The 15,036-nt window shown below is 39.9% G+C and overlaps 1 protein-coding gene across 3 annotated transcripts in view; it reads right to left on the reverse strand.

The window, feature by feature from the left end:
- Positions 1-7,245: 7,245 nt before the first annotated feature.
- The window catches only part of CTXN3 (cortexin 3), a 105,219-nt gene continuing 97,428 nt past the window's right edge, over positions 7,246-15,036 (reverse strand). For all 3 annotated transcript variants that reach the window (XM_068271649.1, XM_068271650.1, XM_068271648.1), the window contains exon 2: positions 7,246-10,773. In XM_068271649.1, coding sequence (XP_068127750.1) covers positions 10,433-10,726 — 294 coding nt within the window. In that variant the 5' untranslated portion in view covers positions 10,727-10,773 and the 3' untranslated portion in view covers positions 7,246-10,432. The remainder of the gene's footprint in view (positions 10,774-15,036) is intronic.

Raw genomic sequence — 15,036 nt, forward strand, 5'->3', positions numbered from 1 at the left:
GGATTTAGGGGGGATCTGATTAGCAACAGAGGCTGGGCTCTATAGGCAGAGCCAGCCTCTGTATGGGGATTTTGTTGTGAGAACCCCGCCTCGGGTTCTCTTTAAGAAGGCAAAGGTGCACCAGGATATAAATTGTACTTTTTATCGATCTACACTGTGGATGTTGACTTATATGAAGACTGTTGTGAGATTGCTGTTACTTTGATTTTGTCTTTCATTTTCATTGTATAAGAGAAATCATTTTCATTTTACCCTTAATACAGCATTGAGTATTCAGAGGTATTCAGATATAATTCGTATTAGACTGCAGCAACAAAGACAGGTTGGAAAAAAGAGGAATACATTGTTCTATGTAAATGACTAGAATTTGGTATGCACAGGCACAGTTATTGATACATTTGCTTCAATCACTTATTACAGATTGTGCATGCAGCCTCGGTAGTCAGAGTCGAGCCAGCCCATTTAATCAGATTTCTCTCTGTCTCTGGTCATTAGTTCTTCTTGACATGCAGAGGTCTTCCTCTGGACAGCAACACTTCCTGCAAAACAGTGTGAGTGGCTTATAAATATAGCTGAAATCAACGGTTCACTCAGCTGGCATGGAACCCCAACTGCTGCTGTAGCAAATGCTATTACATCTCTTGTTTACCAAAAGTAAGTCTTTCCGTCTTGAAGACTTTTTAATTACAGTAACCTTGCTATCCAATAAACAAGTGAATGTCTATATTTCTTAACATATCCATATTGTTGCAAAAGAAGATACATAATGCTGGGCATACATGGCTCGATTTGGCCGCTCGATTCACCCGCCGATCGATCCCCGCTCGATTCCGCAGGCAATTCTCTTATCTTCCCATGCGGAATCGAGCGCGGAAACGACCGGGCGGGAGATCGGACATGTTGGAGAATATCTATCGAGCCATCTAAATGGCTCAGAATCGAGCCGTGTATTCCCAGCATAACAGACATCTTTTGTCTCTAACCCTTTTGTCTGCAGTAAACATGAAACTTAATTCTCTCTTTTGTTACATACAGTGGCTTGCAAAAGTATTCGGCCCCCTTGAAGTTTTCCACATTTTGTCATATTACTGCCACAAACATGAATCAATTTTATTGGACTTCCACATGAAAGACCAATACAAAGTGGTGTACACATGAGAAGTGGAACGAAAATCATACATGATTCCAATATTTTTTTTTACAAATAAATAACTGCAAAGTGGTGTGTGCGTAATTATTCAGCCCCCTTTGATCTGAGTGCAGTCAGTTGCATATAGACATTGCCTGATGAGTGCTAATGACTAAATAGAGTGCACCTGTGTGTAATCTAATGTCAGTACAAATACAGCTGCTCTGTGTGGGCCTCAGAGGTTGTCTAAGAGAATATTGTGAGCAACAACACCATGAAGTCCAAAGAACACACAAGACAGGTCAGGGATAAAGTTATTGAGAAATTTGAAGCAGGCTTAGGCTACAAAAAGATTTCCAAAGCCTTGAACATCCCAAGGAGCACTGTTCAAGCGATCATTCAGAAATGGAAGGAGTATGGCACAACTGTAAACCTACCAAGACAAAGCCGTCCACCTAAACTCACAGGCCGAACAAGGAGAGCGCTGATCAGAAATGTAGTCAAGAGGCCCATGGTGACTCTGGACGAGCTGCAGAGATCTACAGCTCAGGTGGGAGACTCTGTCCATAGGACAACTATTAGTCATGCACTGTACAAAGTTGACCTGTATGGAAAAGTGGCAAGAAGAAAGGCATTGTTAACGGAAAGCATAAGAAGTCCCGTTTGCAGTTTGCCACAAGCCATGTGGGGGACACAGCAACCATGTGGAAGAAGGTGCTCTGGTCAGATGCGACCAAAATGGAACTTTTTGGCCAAAATGCAAAACATAGCGTGTGGCGTGTGGCGGAAAGCTAACACTGCACATCACTCAGAACACACCATCCCCACTGTCAAATATGGTGGTGGCAGCATCATGCTCGGGGGGTGTATCTCTTCAGCAGGGACAGGGAAGCTGGTCAGAGTTGATGGGAAGATGGATGGAGCCAAATACAGGGCAAACTTGGAAGAAAACCTCTTGGAGACTGCAAAAGACTTGAGACTGGGGCAGAGGTTCACCTTCCAGCAGGACAATGACCCTAAACAAAAAGCCAGGGCAACAATGGAATGGTTTAAAACAAAACATATCTATGTGTTAGAATGGCCCAGTCAAAGTCCAGATCTAAATCCAATCGAGAATCTGTGGCAAGATCTGAAAACTGCTGTTCACAAACGCTGTCCATCTAATCTGACTGAGCTGGAGCTGTTTTGCAAAGAAGAATGGGCAAGGATTTCAGTCTCTAGATGTGCAAAGCTGGTAGAGGCATACCCTAAAAGACTGGCAGCTGTAATTGCAGCAAAAGGTGGCTCTACAAAGTATTGACTCAGGGGGCCGAATAATTACGCACACACCACTTTGCAGTTATTTATTTGTAAAAAATGTTTGGAATCATGTATGATTTTCGATCCACTTCTCACATGTACACCACTTTGTATTGGTCTTTCACGTGGAATTCCAATAAAATTGATGCATTTTTGTGGCAGTAATGTGACAAAATGTGGAAAACTTCAAGGGGGCCGAATACTTTTGCAACCCACTGTATTTCCTAGCAAGCTCTTGGTAAACCAAAACTCCTAGGAGTGTGTAAGGGGCTAAAAGGGACCAAAAAGCCTTTTTACTAAAATGCTGTTCACCATGAGCTTGCTGGGCAATCTGTAACTTTAGGACCTACTTAAAATAGTTTTGATAATACAGTACTTTTCCACCTATTTTTTGGTACTTTTTTGACAGAAAAGTTATGAAAAGTAATTCTAAATAGAAGATAAAAATTATCTCCTAGGAGAAAACTAAGGAGAAAAAGTTTGTTGCATGTGGGCACTGGGCCCATATGCATTTGCCGTTTTCTCTTGAGATTCCTTCTAGGTGGTATTTTCAAACTTGTCTATAAAATGCTTTTTAAATTACCAGTACTGTACTTTTTCTACTATAACTTGGTACTTTTTCAATAGCAAAATGTTGAAAAGTTATTTTAAGAAGATGAAAAATTATCTCCTAGGGGAAAATTCAGGAGAAAAGTTTCTTGCATATTGACCCTGGGGCCATATGTAACTAACTTTTTCTCCTAAGCGTCTCCTTTTTTAAAGTTGTCAATAAAATGCAAAACTGCCAGCAAACACAACAATTCTCAAAATACTTTTGATAGTGCTCAAAAGTTATGTTAAAATTAATTTGAAAAATTATTTCCTAGAAGAAAACTGGGGAGAAAACTTTATTGTTCAATTCCCTTTTTCTCCTAGGTGATCTTTTGAAACTTTATCAATAAATACCTTTTAAGCCACCAGCAAGCAAGAAAGTATTTAGAATAATTTTAACAGTACTTTTCCACCAACTTGCTGGTACTTTTTCAAGTGCAGAGTACTGAAAAGTTATTTAATCTAGATGTGGAGGGACAGCACTTGTGAACAGGCAATACGAAATGTGTAAGATCCTACCTGTGTAGCAACAGGGTCCTAATACCAAAAGTCTTTGATCTGCACAGTTCATTTTAAAGCACTGGCTTTATTAAAAAAAAATGCTTTAAAGGGAATTTTGCAGATCAGATAATTATTTAAAACAAAAGGTAAAAGATGATCTCTTATGAGAGTTGCATTGGATCTAATGGTCCAATAATGCATTTAGATCGATTTACGATAGATTTCATTCTGAAATCTATTGGAATGGAAATCTGTTCCTAGCGTGTGGCACACATTAGATAGATTCCTGTCAGATTCGACTTGACAGGCATCTGACAGAAATCTATTTGATGGTCGAATCTGCTGCAAATCTATAAGTGTATGGCCACCTTCAGACCTAATGCCAAATATGGTTGGTGATGTAAAGTTTGTGAGCACATTAGGTGTCTACCACTGTGGTGTAGTATGAGGGCAAACAGATTTTGAATACTAAAGCTGGGTACACACAAGACACAAGTATTTCAAGAATGAAAGATCAAAGACAAATCTGCAGATAATCTTTGTAAAAAAAAGTTCACAAAAGATACATACAAAAAATGTATATCTCAGTTTTTCAGATTCATCCTGGTGGATCTGATCTGCAGATGACTGTCCGTTAAACAAGGTGTGTATGAGATCTCCAGATATTTCCAGATGTGCGGGGGGAAAAGGAAGTAAATAGACTATGAAAGCATTTTGCAAGAATTGATCTTTTGCAGGAACTGATCTTTTGCATGTGTACAACATATAACTTTAGAGAGATCAGTCTTTCAAATTTCCCTGAGAAACCTATGCAACAGATTAATTCCTCAGTTTGCAAAGATTTTTATCTGATTGGTGTACTCAGCTTAATAGAACAGACTGTAGATAAGCTCTCATACTTACATGGAGGTGGTAAAATTGGCATTTGATCTTTCATTTTTCAAAGACTTTTATCTCATTTATCCCAGATTTAGCCTAATATGGACAGTAATATCAATGAGGGAACCACATGGACCGGTAGGCCATGCTTGGCAAGGTTAAGATCTCCTGTCAGTTCTCAGCCTAGACCTGTGTCTCAGGGCCGGGCCGAGGTGAGGCGAGAGAGCCTCCAGCCTCAGTGCAGGAGGGAGCGAACAACTCACTCAGCTATCATTCCCCTATTGTGTTTGAAGCAGAGAGAAATAAGAATAGGGGATACATGGCAGTGACTGCAAGCCAGATAACTAGAGATTAAGGTGTTGGAGGCCCTGAGGTGCCTCTTAATCTAATAGCAATCAGTGTGTGACGGCTGGGGTGGGAGGGATGGAGGGCGCACTTTGGTGTCTCAGCCTTGGGTGCTGGAGGACCTTGTCCCGGCTCTGCTGTGTCTTATGAAAGAGGACCAAAAAAAATCAAAAGATTGGCAGATTATGAACGTCATTTGTAACTATATTACAAATGTAGGTATAATTTTAATTCTTGCTGTACTCCTGATTTGGTCAGGAATAATGGCTTACCTATTTGTGATTCTATGGCCACTTATTTGTTCAAAGGAGTTGTGAGTATTGCATAATGCCCTCAATGTCATCATCCACCCCCGGGTACCAGAGTTACCAATGATTGTTAGCATCAATCAACAGTGCTATGAATACACTTGCAGCAAATTGTTACTTCTCCTCACCCAAACATGTGACAATCAGTTTTACTCTGCAGTTTCCAGTGATGTCAGACACCCGCCAAGCTCTTGTCTCTCCAAAGCCCCATCAAGTGGCTTCAGCAGATGTTAAGATTAAAACAGGAAGTAGAAATGGGAATATGTTTTTATTTTTGACAGAAAATAGAAATATTTCAATTCTAAACAATATTCAGCTTTGTACTATGGTGTAGCAACAGTGAAAGTATAGAGTCAACATAGGTTTGCCATTTAGGGATGTCAAAAGAATTTTGTATTTTTAGTCTGTTAAGTTGATTAGGACACAGGCCATTCTGTAGCTGACAGCAGATCACACATCTCATTTAATGATAAAATGAAAATTCACAGAAAGACAAATCCTCAAAAATATATGGTAGAAAACAATGTGGACTCTTTTGTATCTCCTGCAGGAAGTCACGCACAACTGTTCAAGGAGCCATCACATTGCTGTTTTCCACACCAAATTAAAGGCACTAAGTGTTAAGTAGAAAGGGAAACTGATTTTTGGAATGAAATTATTATTATTTGCAACATATAAATAAATGCAAAATGTGATGATTTAAAAACTGTTTTTACTTACTACTGTGGTGTAGTGATCAGCACTAGGTCTGCGGTTCGAATCCCAGCTAGGGCACTATTTGCACAGATTTTGTATGTTCTCCCTGTGGCTGTGAGGGTTTCCTCCTGGTACTCTGGTTTCCTCCCACATCTCAAAAGCATACAGATAAGTTAATTGGCTTCCCCCTAAAAAATTGGCCTTAGACTACGATACGTACATTACACAACACATAGACATATGACTATGGTAGGGATTAGATTGTGAGCCCCTCTGAGAGACATTTAAGTGACAAGGCTATGTACTCTTTACAGTGCTGTGGAAGATGTCAGCACTATATAAATACTAAATAATAATAATAATTAACTGATAATAGTACATAGACAACACAGCAATTTTTGAAATTGAGAACCACCATTCTTTGAAAATATGTGCTTGTGCTGAATTTACTGTAACTTGATACCAGGAGTATGTTTACTGCATTGCAGCATCACCATTTCTTCAGTCCACCCAGGATTTGCAAGAAGCATCCAACAGACCACAGGACAGTTTTCATTTTGTTTCAGCCCATCTTAAATGAGCTCAGAGAGAAGGCAGTTTCATTTTCTGGATCATTTTCAAACATGGTCCCTTTTTTGTATGGTTGAGTTGTAATTTAAATTTTTGAATGTACCTTAGGTCCATCTTACGCCTTGGAGGTCATAACCATCCGATGTTGGCTTAACCATGTTACTTGTGTATAGAGATACCATCTTTACAGTATATATTGAGGAATGTTATTTTTGAATGGTTAGACTATTTGTCTGTGCTTCATCTTTGCTTGAGAGAAAATCAACCACTCTAGTAAAGATGATCAATCAGTAAAATGATGGGATACAAACAATCTTTTAAATAAACAGGTAGGCGCTCATAGAATGCTTGCACATAAATACAACTTCTTAGTCAGACAGCTGGGGGGGTCACACCTTCAGGCATAGACTCACCAGATGTTGCGGCCTTTCAGGCCAGTATTCACGTCTGAGGTATTGGCCTCAAGAAGGGATGCTATGAGTAAACTGCACTCAGCCAGGGTTGTGGAATCTACCACTAACAGTAATCCGTTCCCCCATGTGGTGGAACAGATTACTGTTAGTGGTAGATTCCACACCCTGGCTGAGTGCAGTTTACTCATAGCATCCCCTCTTCCGCAGTCATAGCGGCTTGGTGTGTTAACTAGAGAGGGCGATCGGCTGTTTTGTAATTTTTAAAGAAATACAAGCTTTTTAGTATATTGCTGTTTTTGCAATTTTTATACAATAAACTCCCTACGCTTTTACGTAATGTGGAGTAATTTTTTATATACACAGCTGCAGACATCCGGATGGTGAATTGCCAGTGAGGCTGTGAGGTGGGCAATACCTCAGATGCGAATACGGGCCCAGGAGGCCACAACATCTGGTGAGTCTATGCCTGAATGGGGGACCCCCCAGCTGTCTGAAAGAAGTTGGATTTATGTGCAAGCATTCTATGAGCGCCTACCTGTTTATTTAAAAGTCCATCTATATGTGAAGCACACACTGAGGAGGAGCGCTCCATTGGCTTTTAGTCTTGAAGAGACATTCCAATGTTAATTAATGCTTGTGGTGGAATATTGTTTACTGTTTTTATTAGTATATGTGTATGAGCGCAGTATCTGGGTGCATTTTTCTTGTATGGGATATAAACAATGCAACTTAGAGAGCAATGGTGGCCAATGGGATGTTGACAATTATGAGTTGTATGCAAATTGTATACAACTTACATTTGTAACCAATCAAATTCTACAGAAAATACATTTGTTGGCCCAATTCCAAGCTGCATAAAGTTTTCATTACATTTTCATGCATGTTGGAACTATTAGAATCCCATTGACCGTCTCTACTCTCTAGAATGAACTTTTTATATTAAACCATGTTACTGACCTGTGGTGGCCAAGTGACCTAATTATTTGTGAGAATTTTTTTCCCTAGCATTAAAGAATTTTTGCAGTCTTTTATTGCCCCCTCCCAAATTTTTCAAAAAACGTCAACAGATTTTCAAGTCTTTTATGCTTCAATCTGTCAGTATTATCTTCATTGAATTATATGGTTTGAATGATTAGCAAATTATCACATTCTGTTTTTAGAAATGGGGTTGCATTACTTTTATTATCACCACTACCATTATTCATTTGTCAAGAACAAAATTGCGTCTGTGGGCATGAAGCCCTTCATTATTTAGACTAATCGATTATATAAGCTACAATCTTACCTAATTTACGTAGTAGTAGAAGGGTAAACTGAGTGAATATATCTTGAATGGCTACTTGAATAAGTCCCTCATATTACATGGAAATGGTAATCAAGATTGTATTCTCACTTTAGGTTTGTGTTAATGGGCCCTTAAACACAATTAAAGAGGAACGCTAATGACATGTACTAGAAACTAGTAAATTATTCAGGATAACCATTTTTTACTTGAATTATCCTGGTTTCATTATCAGACATGCTTTTTATACCTTTACATTGCTGTGTATTGGTTTGCAACCCCATCCTCCCAATAATGTTTAGCCTAGGCTATGATACCATGCAGTCCTCTCCCCAGAGCACTCTGGGAGATTATGTGATGTTCCTGCTCACTTCACGGGGGGCCAGACGTAAAGATCTAAATTACCATGTAAAGTAAGATTTTACATTGGGTAGACATTGAATAAATAAATTATAAATGAATACTGTAAAAAATAAGCATTTTTATTCAGTTATTTACAGTACAGTCCCTCAAGCCAAACTCTTTAAAAAACCCTTTTACCCACATTTTGAATGGACTGGAAAATGCTTAAAAACACTTTTAGATTTTTGTTGCTGTTATTTTTCCAGTTGGAGAGACATTTCTTCACTTCCTATCCAGATAGGCGTCTACTAAATGTCTTAGCAGGAGACAGAAACAGCAGTAGAGAATATTTTAGACAGAGTAAAGCAAAAATAAAGCCTTTGTCGGGTATTTACTGATTTCTCCATTTCCTTCACTCATAACAACATGAGCAGCCTCAGATTTGATTCCTTTGTGTCACAGGGAAATGAACTTAAAAGACAACTTTTAAAGTAATCAACCCCAGAAATGAATCACCTACAAATTGTAATAAAGGACAGAGGTAGTAACAGGCTTTTGTTCTAATATGGCAGAAAAATGACATCCCATCAAGATACTGAATGTGCCAGACTGAGGAATAGTCTATGTTCACAGGGGATGCTGCTCAAGGAAACAAAAAGTGGAATAATCTATAAGTAGTCTACCGCACCCCACAACGCAATCAAAATCATATGACCACCACTACAAGATAGCAGGAGAGCAAGAGACAACAACTCTTGCTCCTAGTCTGGCCAGCAAGTAGTTTATTAAAGGAACGGCACTCTCACTCACGATGTGAGCTACCTAATGTGAACAGCATAATCAGATGTCTGTCTGCCACTGACAACAGCAAACTAGAGCCGACTGAGGGGAAGTTTAGAATATAAATAGGCAGGCAAGAATTAGAATATAGGCTACCGGTTGTTGCTGCCTATATACAAATATAATATAATCCTTGCCCACCTATTCTAAATTTCTCCTACCTCCGTCAGCTCTAGTTTGCTGTTGTATGTCAGCGGCAAACATCTGTTTACACTTCTCTGTTCGCGCGCATGTACGGTAGCTGACCTCTGGAGCAAGAGTGCTGCTCCTTTAACAGACTATTTGCTGGCTCCTTATACTACCTTGTAGCTGTGGTCGCGTGATTCGGAACACGCTATGCGATGGGGAGGCTGCAAATATATTATTCCACTCTCTGCTACCCATCACCTATGTTGATGGATTATTCCAGAGCCCAGCAGCCTCAGTATCTTTATGGGATACCATATTCGAAAACTAAATAAAGCATGTCACTGCCTCTCTCCTTTATTACAATTCATAGGTGATTCTTTTGTGCGGTTTAAGAATAAGTGATTACTTTGATAGTTGTTCTTTAATGAATTCCACCTGTGGGGACACAAGGAGCAGTAACGAGCTGGCAGATGGGTTGACACTTTCCTGAACTATGAATGGTTGAAATGTAGGTTTTAGAAGATTCTAGAGCTGACTTGGCAATAGACTGCTAGGAGAGCCTGCTATCTATGTAGGTCTGAAATGAGTCACAATACCAGCTTACTGTACACTAAAGAAATTGTGATGTGAAATGACAAGAGTGCAAATTTAGAGAGTAGCATCTGATTTAACAGTCATTTTCAGAAGTTACAGGATTGACAACTCACTCACTCACAAATATTTTAGTACTATTTCCTTATGTAAATTAAGTAGCACATCTACACTATAGTATGTCATAAGCTTTAAGTATGTAGTGCAGAATTTTATTTTGTGTATGATTTAGAATTATACTGAACAATATATGTTCTTTAGTATGCAGTACATTTGGGTTTTATTTTGCAGCAGTGCTCTACATATATATTTGAAACATAAAGAGCAATGGAAATATCTTCGTAAAAAAATAGTCCCTGTAACACTGACGCTTTGAATATGTACTAGCACTGCAAAATCTCTGTTCTTGTTAATAGCCTGCATATTTGGTTAACAGCCCTATATTCTGGATTTTTTTTTAAATCTTGGTTAAATCTATTTAGCAAAGTTCACAACAGCCCCAGTCGGGGTTTGGTCACTACGCAAGAGCATAGTCAAACTGTCCTTTTTCCAGACCATCCACTCCGTCCGCCCAGGTCGAGGTTGGCATACTCCGGTATGGGTCAAGAAGAATCCTGAAACACCTAACAATGAGGACACCCAAAATGATGAACAATAAAATGACAAAGGCAAATGTGGTCTTTTGCTCCAGTGTGATGGAGGAGCCATACGATGCATTGAGTGTAGGCAACATTGTAGAAGGCAGAGCCTCTTCATCCATTGTCCAGGAAAATGGAAACAAGCAATTCCAGAATGTCTTTTTCCTCTTCATAACTTCTCCAAAGTCATGATGGAAGTATTTTGACTTGAACTGGGAGTCTACAAAAGAAAGGAACAATGATCAAATATAAGAGGAACCATTATGACAAATATTTAGGACAACCCTATGCATTTTCTGGCTTTTAAAATTTAATTTAATTAGCTATCACAGTTGGCTGTGGAACTACTCACACTGCAGAAGAATTGTTGTAGGCAACAACAAAAGGCTGCAGCCATCTACAAACTTGCAGCAATTAGAAACATTTCACATTATACAATGACAGGTACAGTTAGGACACCGAGGCCCATATGCAATTCATTTTTTCTCAAGTGTTCTCTCCTAAGTGATATTTTCATGCATTGCTAATAAAATGCCTTTTAAATAACCAATGAGCAAGAAAATACTTAAAATAATTTTGAAAGTACTTTTTCACCTCATCAGTTTTTAGTATTTTTTCAATTGCAAATTGCTGAAAAGTTATTTTAAAAAAATAAGTTGAAAAATTATCTCCTAGAAGAAAACTTTTAACTTCACTTTTTCTCCTGAGTTTTCTCCTAGGTGATATTTTCAAACTTTTCTATAAAATGTCCTTTAAACAGCAAGCAATAAAATATTCAAAATAATTTTGATAGTACTTTTTCTTCTACTTTTTTCAATTTCAAAGTGCTGAAAAGGTATTTTAAATAGAAGATGAAAAAATATCTCCTAGGAGAAAACACAGGAGAAAATGTTAATTGCATATGGGCCCCAGTGGAAGACTGAGTGTTACTCTGCATTTTAAAGTAGGATTGCCCTATTTAAACCTCAAACTTTTAGTTCAGTTTGTGCCTGACTATTGAGGTGAGAGTGAACACCATGGTGAGATCTAAAGAACTGAGGTCAAACAAGAGCAGCTTATAAAATGCTCATACACACGCCCCAACAACAGCATCTAAAATGCGTCTGTTGGAAGATTGTTGGGCATGTGTACGGCTGGCAAACAACCAGACGACCAACTGATAACAGGTTGTTTGCCAGATCCAATGGGTAGAACAACCTGCCCAACTATCATGCAGGTTGGAATGTGTGTACAAGTCTTTTGTCTGGTAAAGGGATTTAAAAAGATCTCAAGAGAATTTTAATTTAGCCACTCCACTGTCCAGAAAATAGTCTACAAGAGGAGGACTTTCAGAACAACTGCCAACATGCCCAGCTTGCTGTCTAAAGGTATATACACATGTCTGATTTTTCCAAGAGAACACAGACAGATAAACACTTCTGGAATAATCTTTTACGGACGTATGAGTCTAAAATTGAATCATTCAGACCCCAAAGCAGAGGACTTTTGGCATGCACAAAACACAACATTCACAGGAAAGGAACCTCATACCAACTGTGAAGCATGGTGAAAGTGTAATGGTTAGGTTTTTTTGATCAAACGAGTTGGTAGCTTACAAAACACCCACTTTTGACTAGCCCAATGTGACAGAATTCATAACAGAATACATAAATTGTTACCTTAGGGACTTTTTTAATATGTATACCAAGAGGGTATTTTAACGTTATTTTTGCAAACAAGGGCTTGTAATTATTGCTAGGGTACAATGTGAAGACAAGAAACACAACATAGAAAAAAATACACCTTAACTTCCAAATGATATATTACCCCCATACATAACACTAGAGACAACATTTAAATGTTGGCATTACCAGGACAAATGGGCAAATTAAATGTGTGTGTTTTCTCTAGAATAGCATTATTTATTTTAAAACTATAGGGTATTGAATTGGATAAAAAAGTTTTTTTTCATTTTTTACTAGTTTTTCCATTTAAAAATGTATAGAAAATAAAGTAATTACTGAAAACAAATACCACCACCAAAAAGCCTAATTAGTGGCGGAAAAAACAAGATATAGATCATTTAGATCTAGTTATTGGCGCATGAATGGGAGGAGTGCTGAAAAGTAAAAATTGCTTGGATGCATAAGGTGAAAATATACTGAAGGCTGAAGTGGTTAAACAATGGCAGTGGCATGCCAGTATCTTGAAACATGGCAAAAATCAGTAATGCATGTACACATAATGTATGATGAATCAGAGCCTCTTTATAAGTCATTTTGGCAAGTTAAATCAAGTAATTTCTCATCCAAACAGGTTCTGGTCGTGTGCAAGAAATTTAGACCAAATGGATCTATTATGTCAGAGTAAAGCAGAATAATCGGAATTATAATCTAGTGTTTTAAGGGTCCTATACATATGGGACAAATAGGTAACAATGTCTCCCAAAGTTTCAAACAGTTCTGCCAGTGGCCTGTGTGTATACTGTCTGACCCTGCTACCCATTGCCAATTGTTGTCCACATTAATCTGCCAGAGTTGAAATGTTTATTGTAACTTGTCATACTCAAAATGGGCAGCTGTAAACAGTGTGGTTCCACAAGAGTCAGTACTGGGTCCTGTTCTCTTTAATGTATTTATTAATGCCCTAGTAGATGAAATAGAAAGTAATGTTGTCATGCTTGCAAATTATACAAAACTATGTTGAATTATCAACAGTCAACAGGATGGTGACATTCTACACTGATATATTGACAGCTGGGGATAAAGCTAGTCACATGGAGATTAAATGTATTGTTAATACACGTAGGGATGTGCATCTTGTCCATGCTAGTGGCATAGCAGCATATAACTAAAAGGCATCCATCTAGGCTTATCAATGATCATACTTGGAGAAGGACTTAAGAATAATACATGATTATAAGTCTAGTGTACAAGGCTTAAAGGGTACCTGTAGTGAGAAGTGAGATACTGTTCTCAGTAGAGGGAAGCCTCTGAATATTACTGAGGCATCCCTGGTCTTCCTAAGCCCCCCTGTTGCTGAGTTGGGACTCTCTGTTCCTGTGCTGAGCCTTGGCTCCAGAGGCTTCCCCAATCCTCCTTGACTGTACCGCTACCAGCCAGGACGGCTGTGCTCCCCTCCATGTAGGCAGCACGCAGGTCTTCATGCATGGCTTTTTCTTTGGTGCATGATTGGCCCCGTACTACTGGGCAAGCACAAGCCCTTCTGGTACCTGTGCAGTGTTGCCACACTTGTACATGGCGGGGAGCCCAGCCACAAAGATGAAGAGGGTCCCAGCTGGCAGCAGAATGGTCATGGAGGATCGGGTTTTCTGTAAGGTACAGAGAGGTTGAATTTCCTGAACATGTTTTTTTTCAGCCCATATTGCTATGTACAGTGGCGTAGCTACAAACCTCTGGGCCCCGATGCGGAATCTGGATGTGGGCCCCCCCCCCCCGGCAACAACAGCCCCCCCTCCCCCGGCAACACCCGACGGATGCACACACATATCAAAATCCCTATAGCCAGCTATAGGTACCCCCAGTATAGGTAGTCAGGCATAGGTAAGCCAGTATAGTTGCCCCCGGTATAGGTGAGATAGGCAGGCGCCGCCGGTATAGGTTAGATAGATAGGTGCCCCCAGTACAGGTTAGCTAAGTGGGTGCCTCTAATATAGGTAGCCAGAATAGTTGCCCCCAGCGTAGGTTAGATAGGTAGGTGCCCCCAGTATAGGTTAGTTAGGTAGGTGCCTCCAATATAGGTAGCCAGTTTAGTTGCCACCTGTATAGGCTAGCTAGGTGCCCCCAATACAGGTTAGATAAGTAAGTGCCCCCAGTATAGGTTAGATAAGTAGGTGCCCCCAGTATAAATTAGATTAGGTTGGTGCCCCCTAGTATAGGTTAGATTAGGTAGGTGCCCCCCAGTATAGGTTAGATTAGGTAGCTGCCCCCCAGGATAGATTAGGTAGCTGCCCCCAGGATAGATTAGGTAGGTGCCCCCCAGTATAGGTTAGATGAGGTAGCTGCCCCCCAGGATAGATTAGTTAGCTGCCCCCCAGGATAGATTAGGTAGCTGCCCCCCAGGATTAGGTTAGAATAGGTAGGTGCCCCCCAGGATAGATTAGGTAGCTGCCCCCCAGGATAGATTAGGTAGCTGCCCCCCAGGATAGATTAGGTAGCTGCCCCCAGGATAGATTAGGTAGCTACCCCAGGATAGATTAGGTAGGTACCCCCCAGTATAGGTTAGATTAGGTAGCTGCCCCCCAGAATAGATTAGGTAGCTGCCCCCCAGGATTAGGTAGGTGCCCCCCAGTACAGGTTCGATTAGGTAGCTGCCCCCCAGGATTAGGTTAGATTAGGTAGCTGCCCCCCAGGATAGATTAGGTAGCTGCCCCCAGGATAGATTAGGTAGGTGCCCCCCAGTATAGGTTAGATTAGGTAGGTGCCCCCCAGGATAGATTAGGTAGCTGCCCCCCAGGATAGATTAGGTAGCTGCCCCCCAGGAT

Source organism: Hyperolius riggenbachi, chromosome 1, assembly GCF_040937935.1.
Source record: "Hyperolius riggenbachi isolate aHypRig1 chromosome 1, aHypRig1.pri, whole genome shotgun sequence".
NCBI lineage: Eukaryota > Metazoa > Chordata > Amphibia > Anura > Hyperoliidae > Hyperolius > Hyperolius riggenbachi.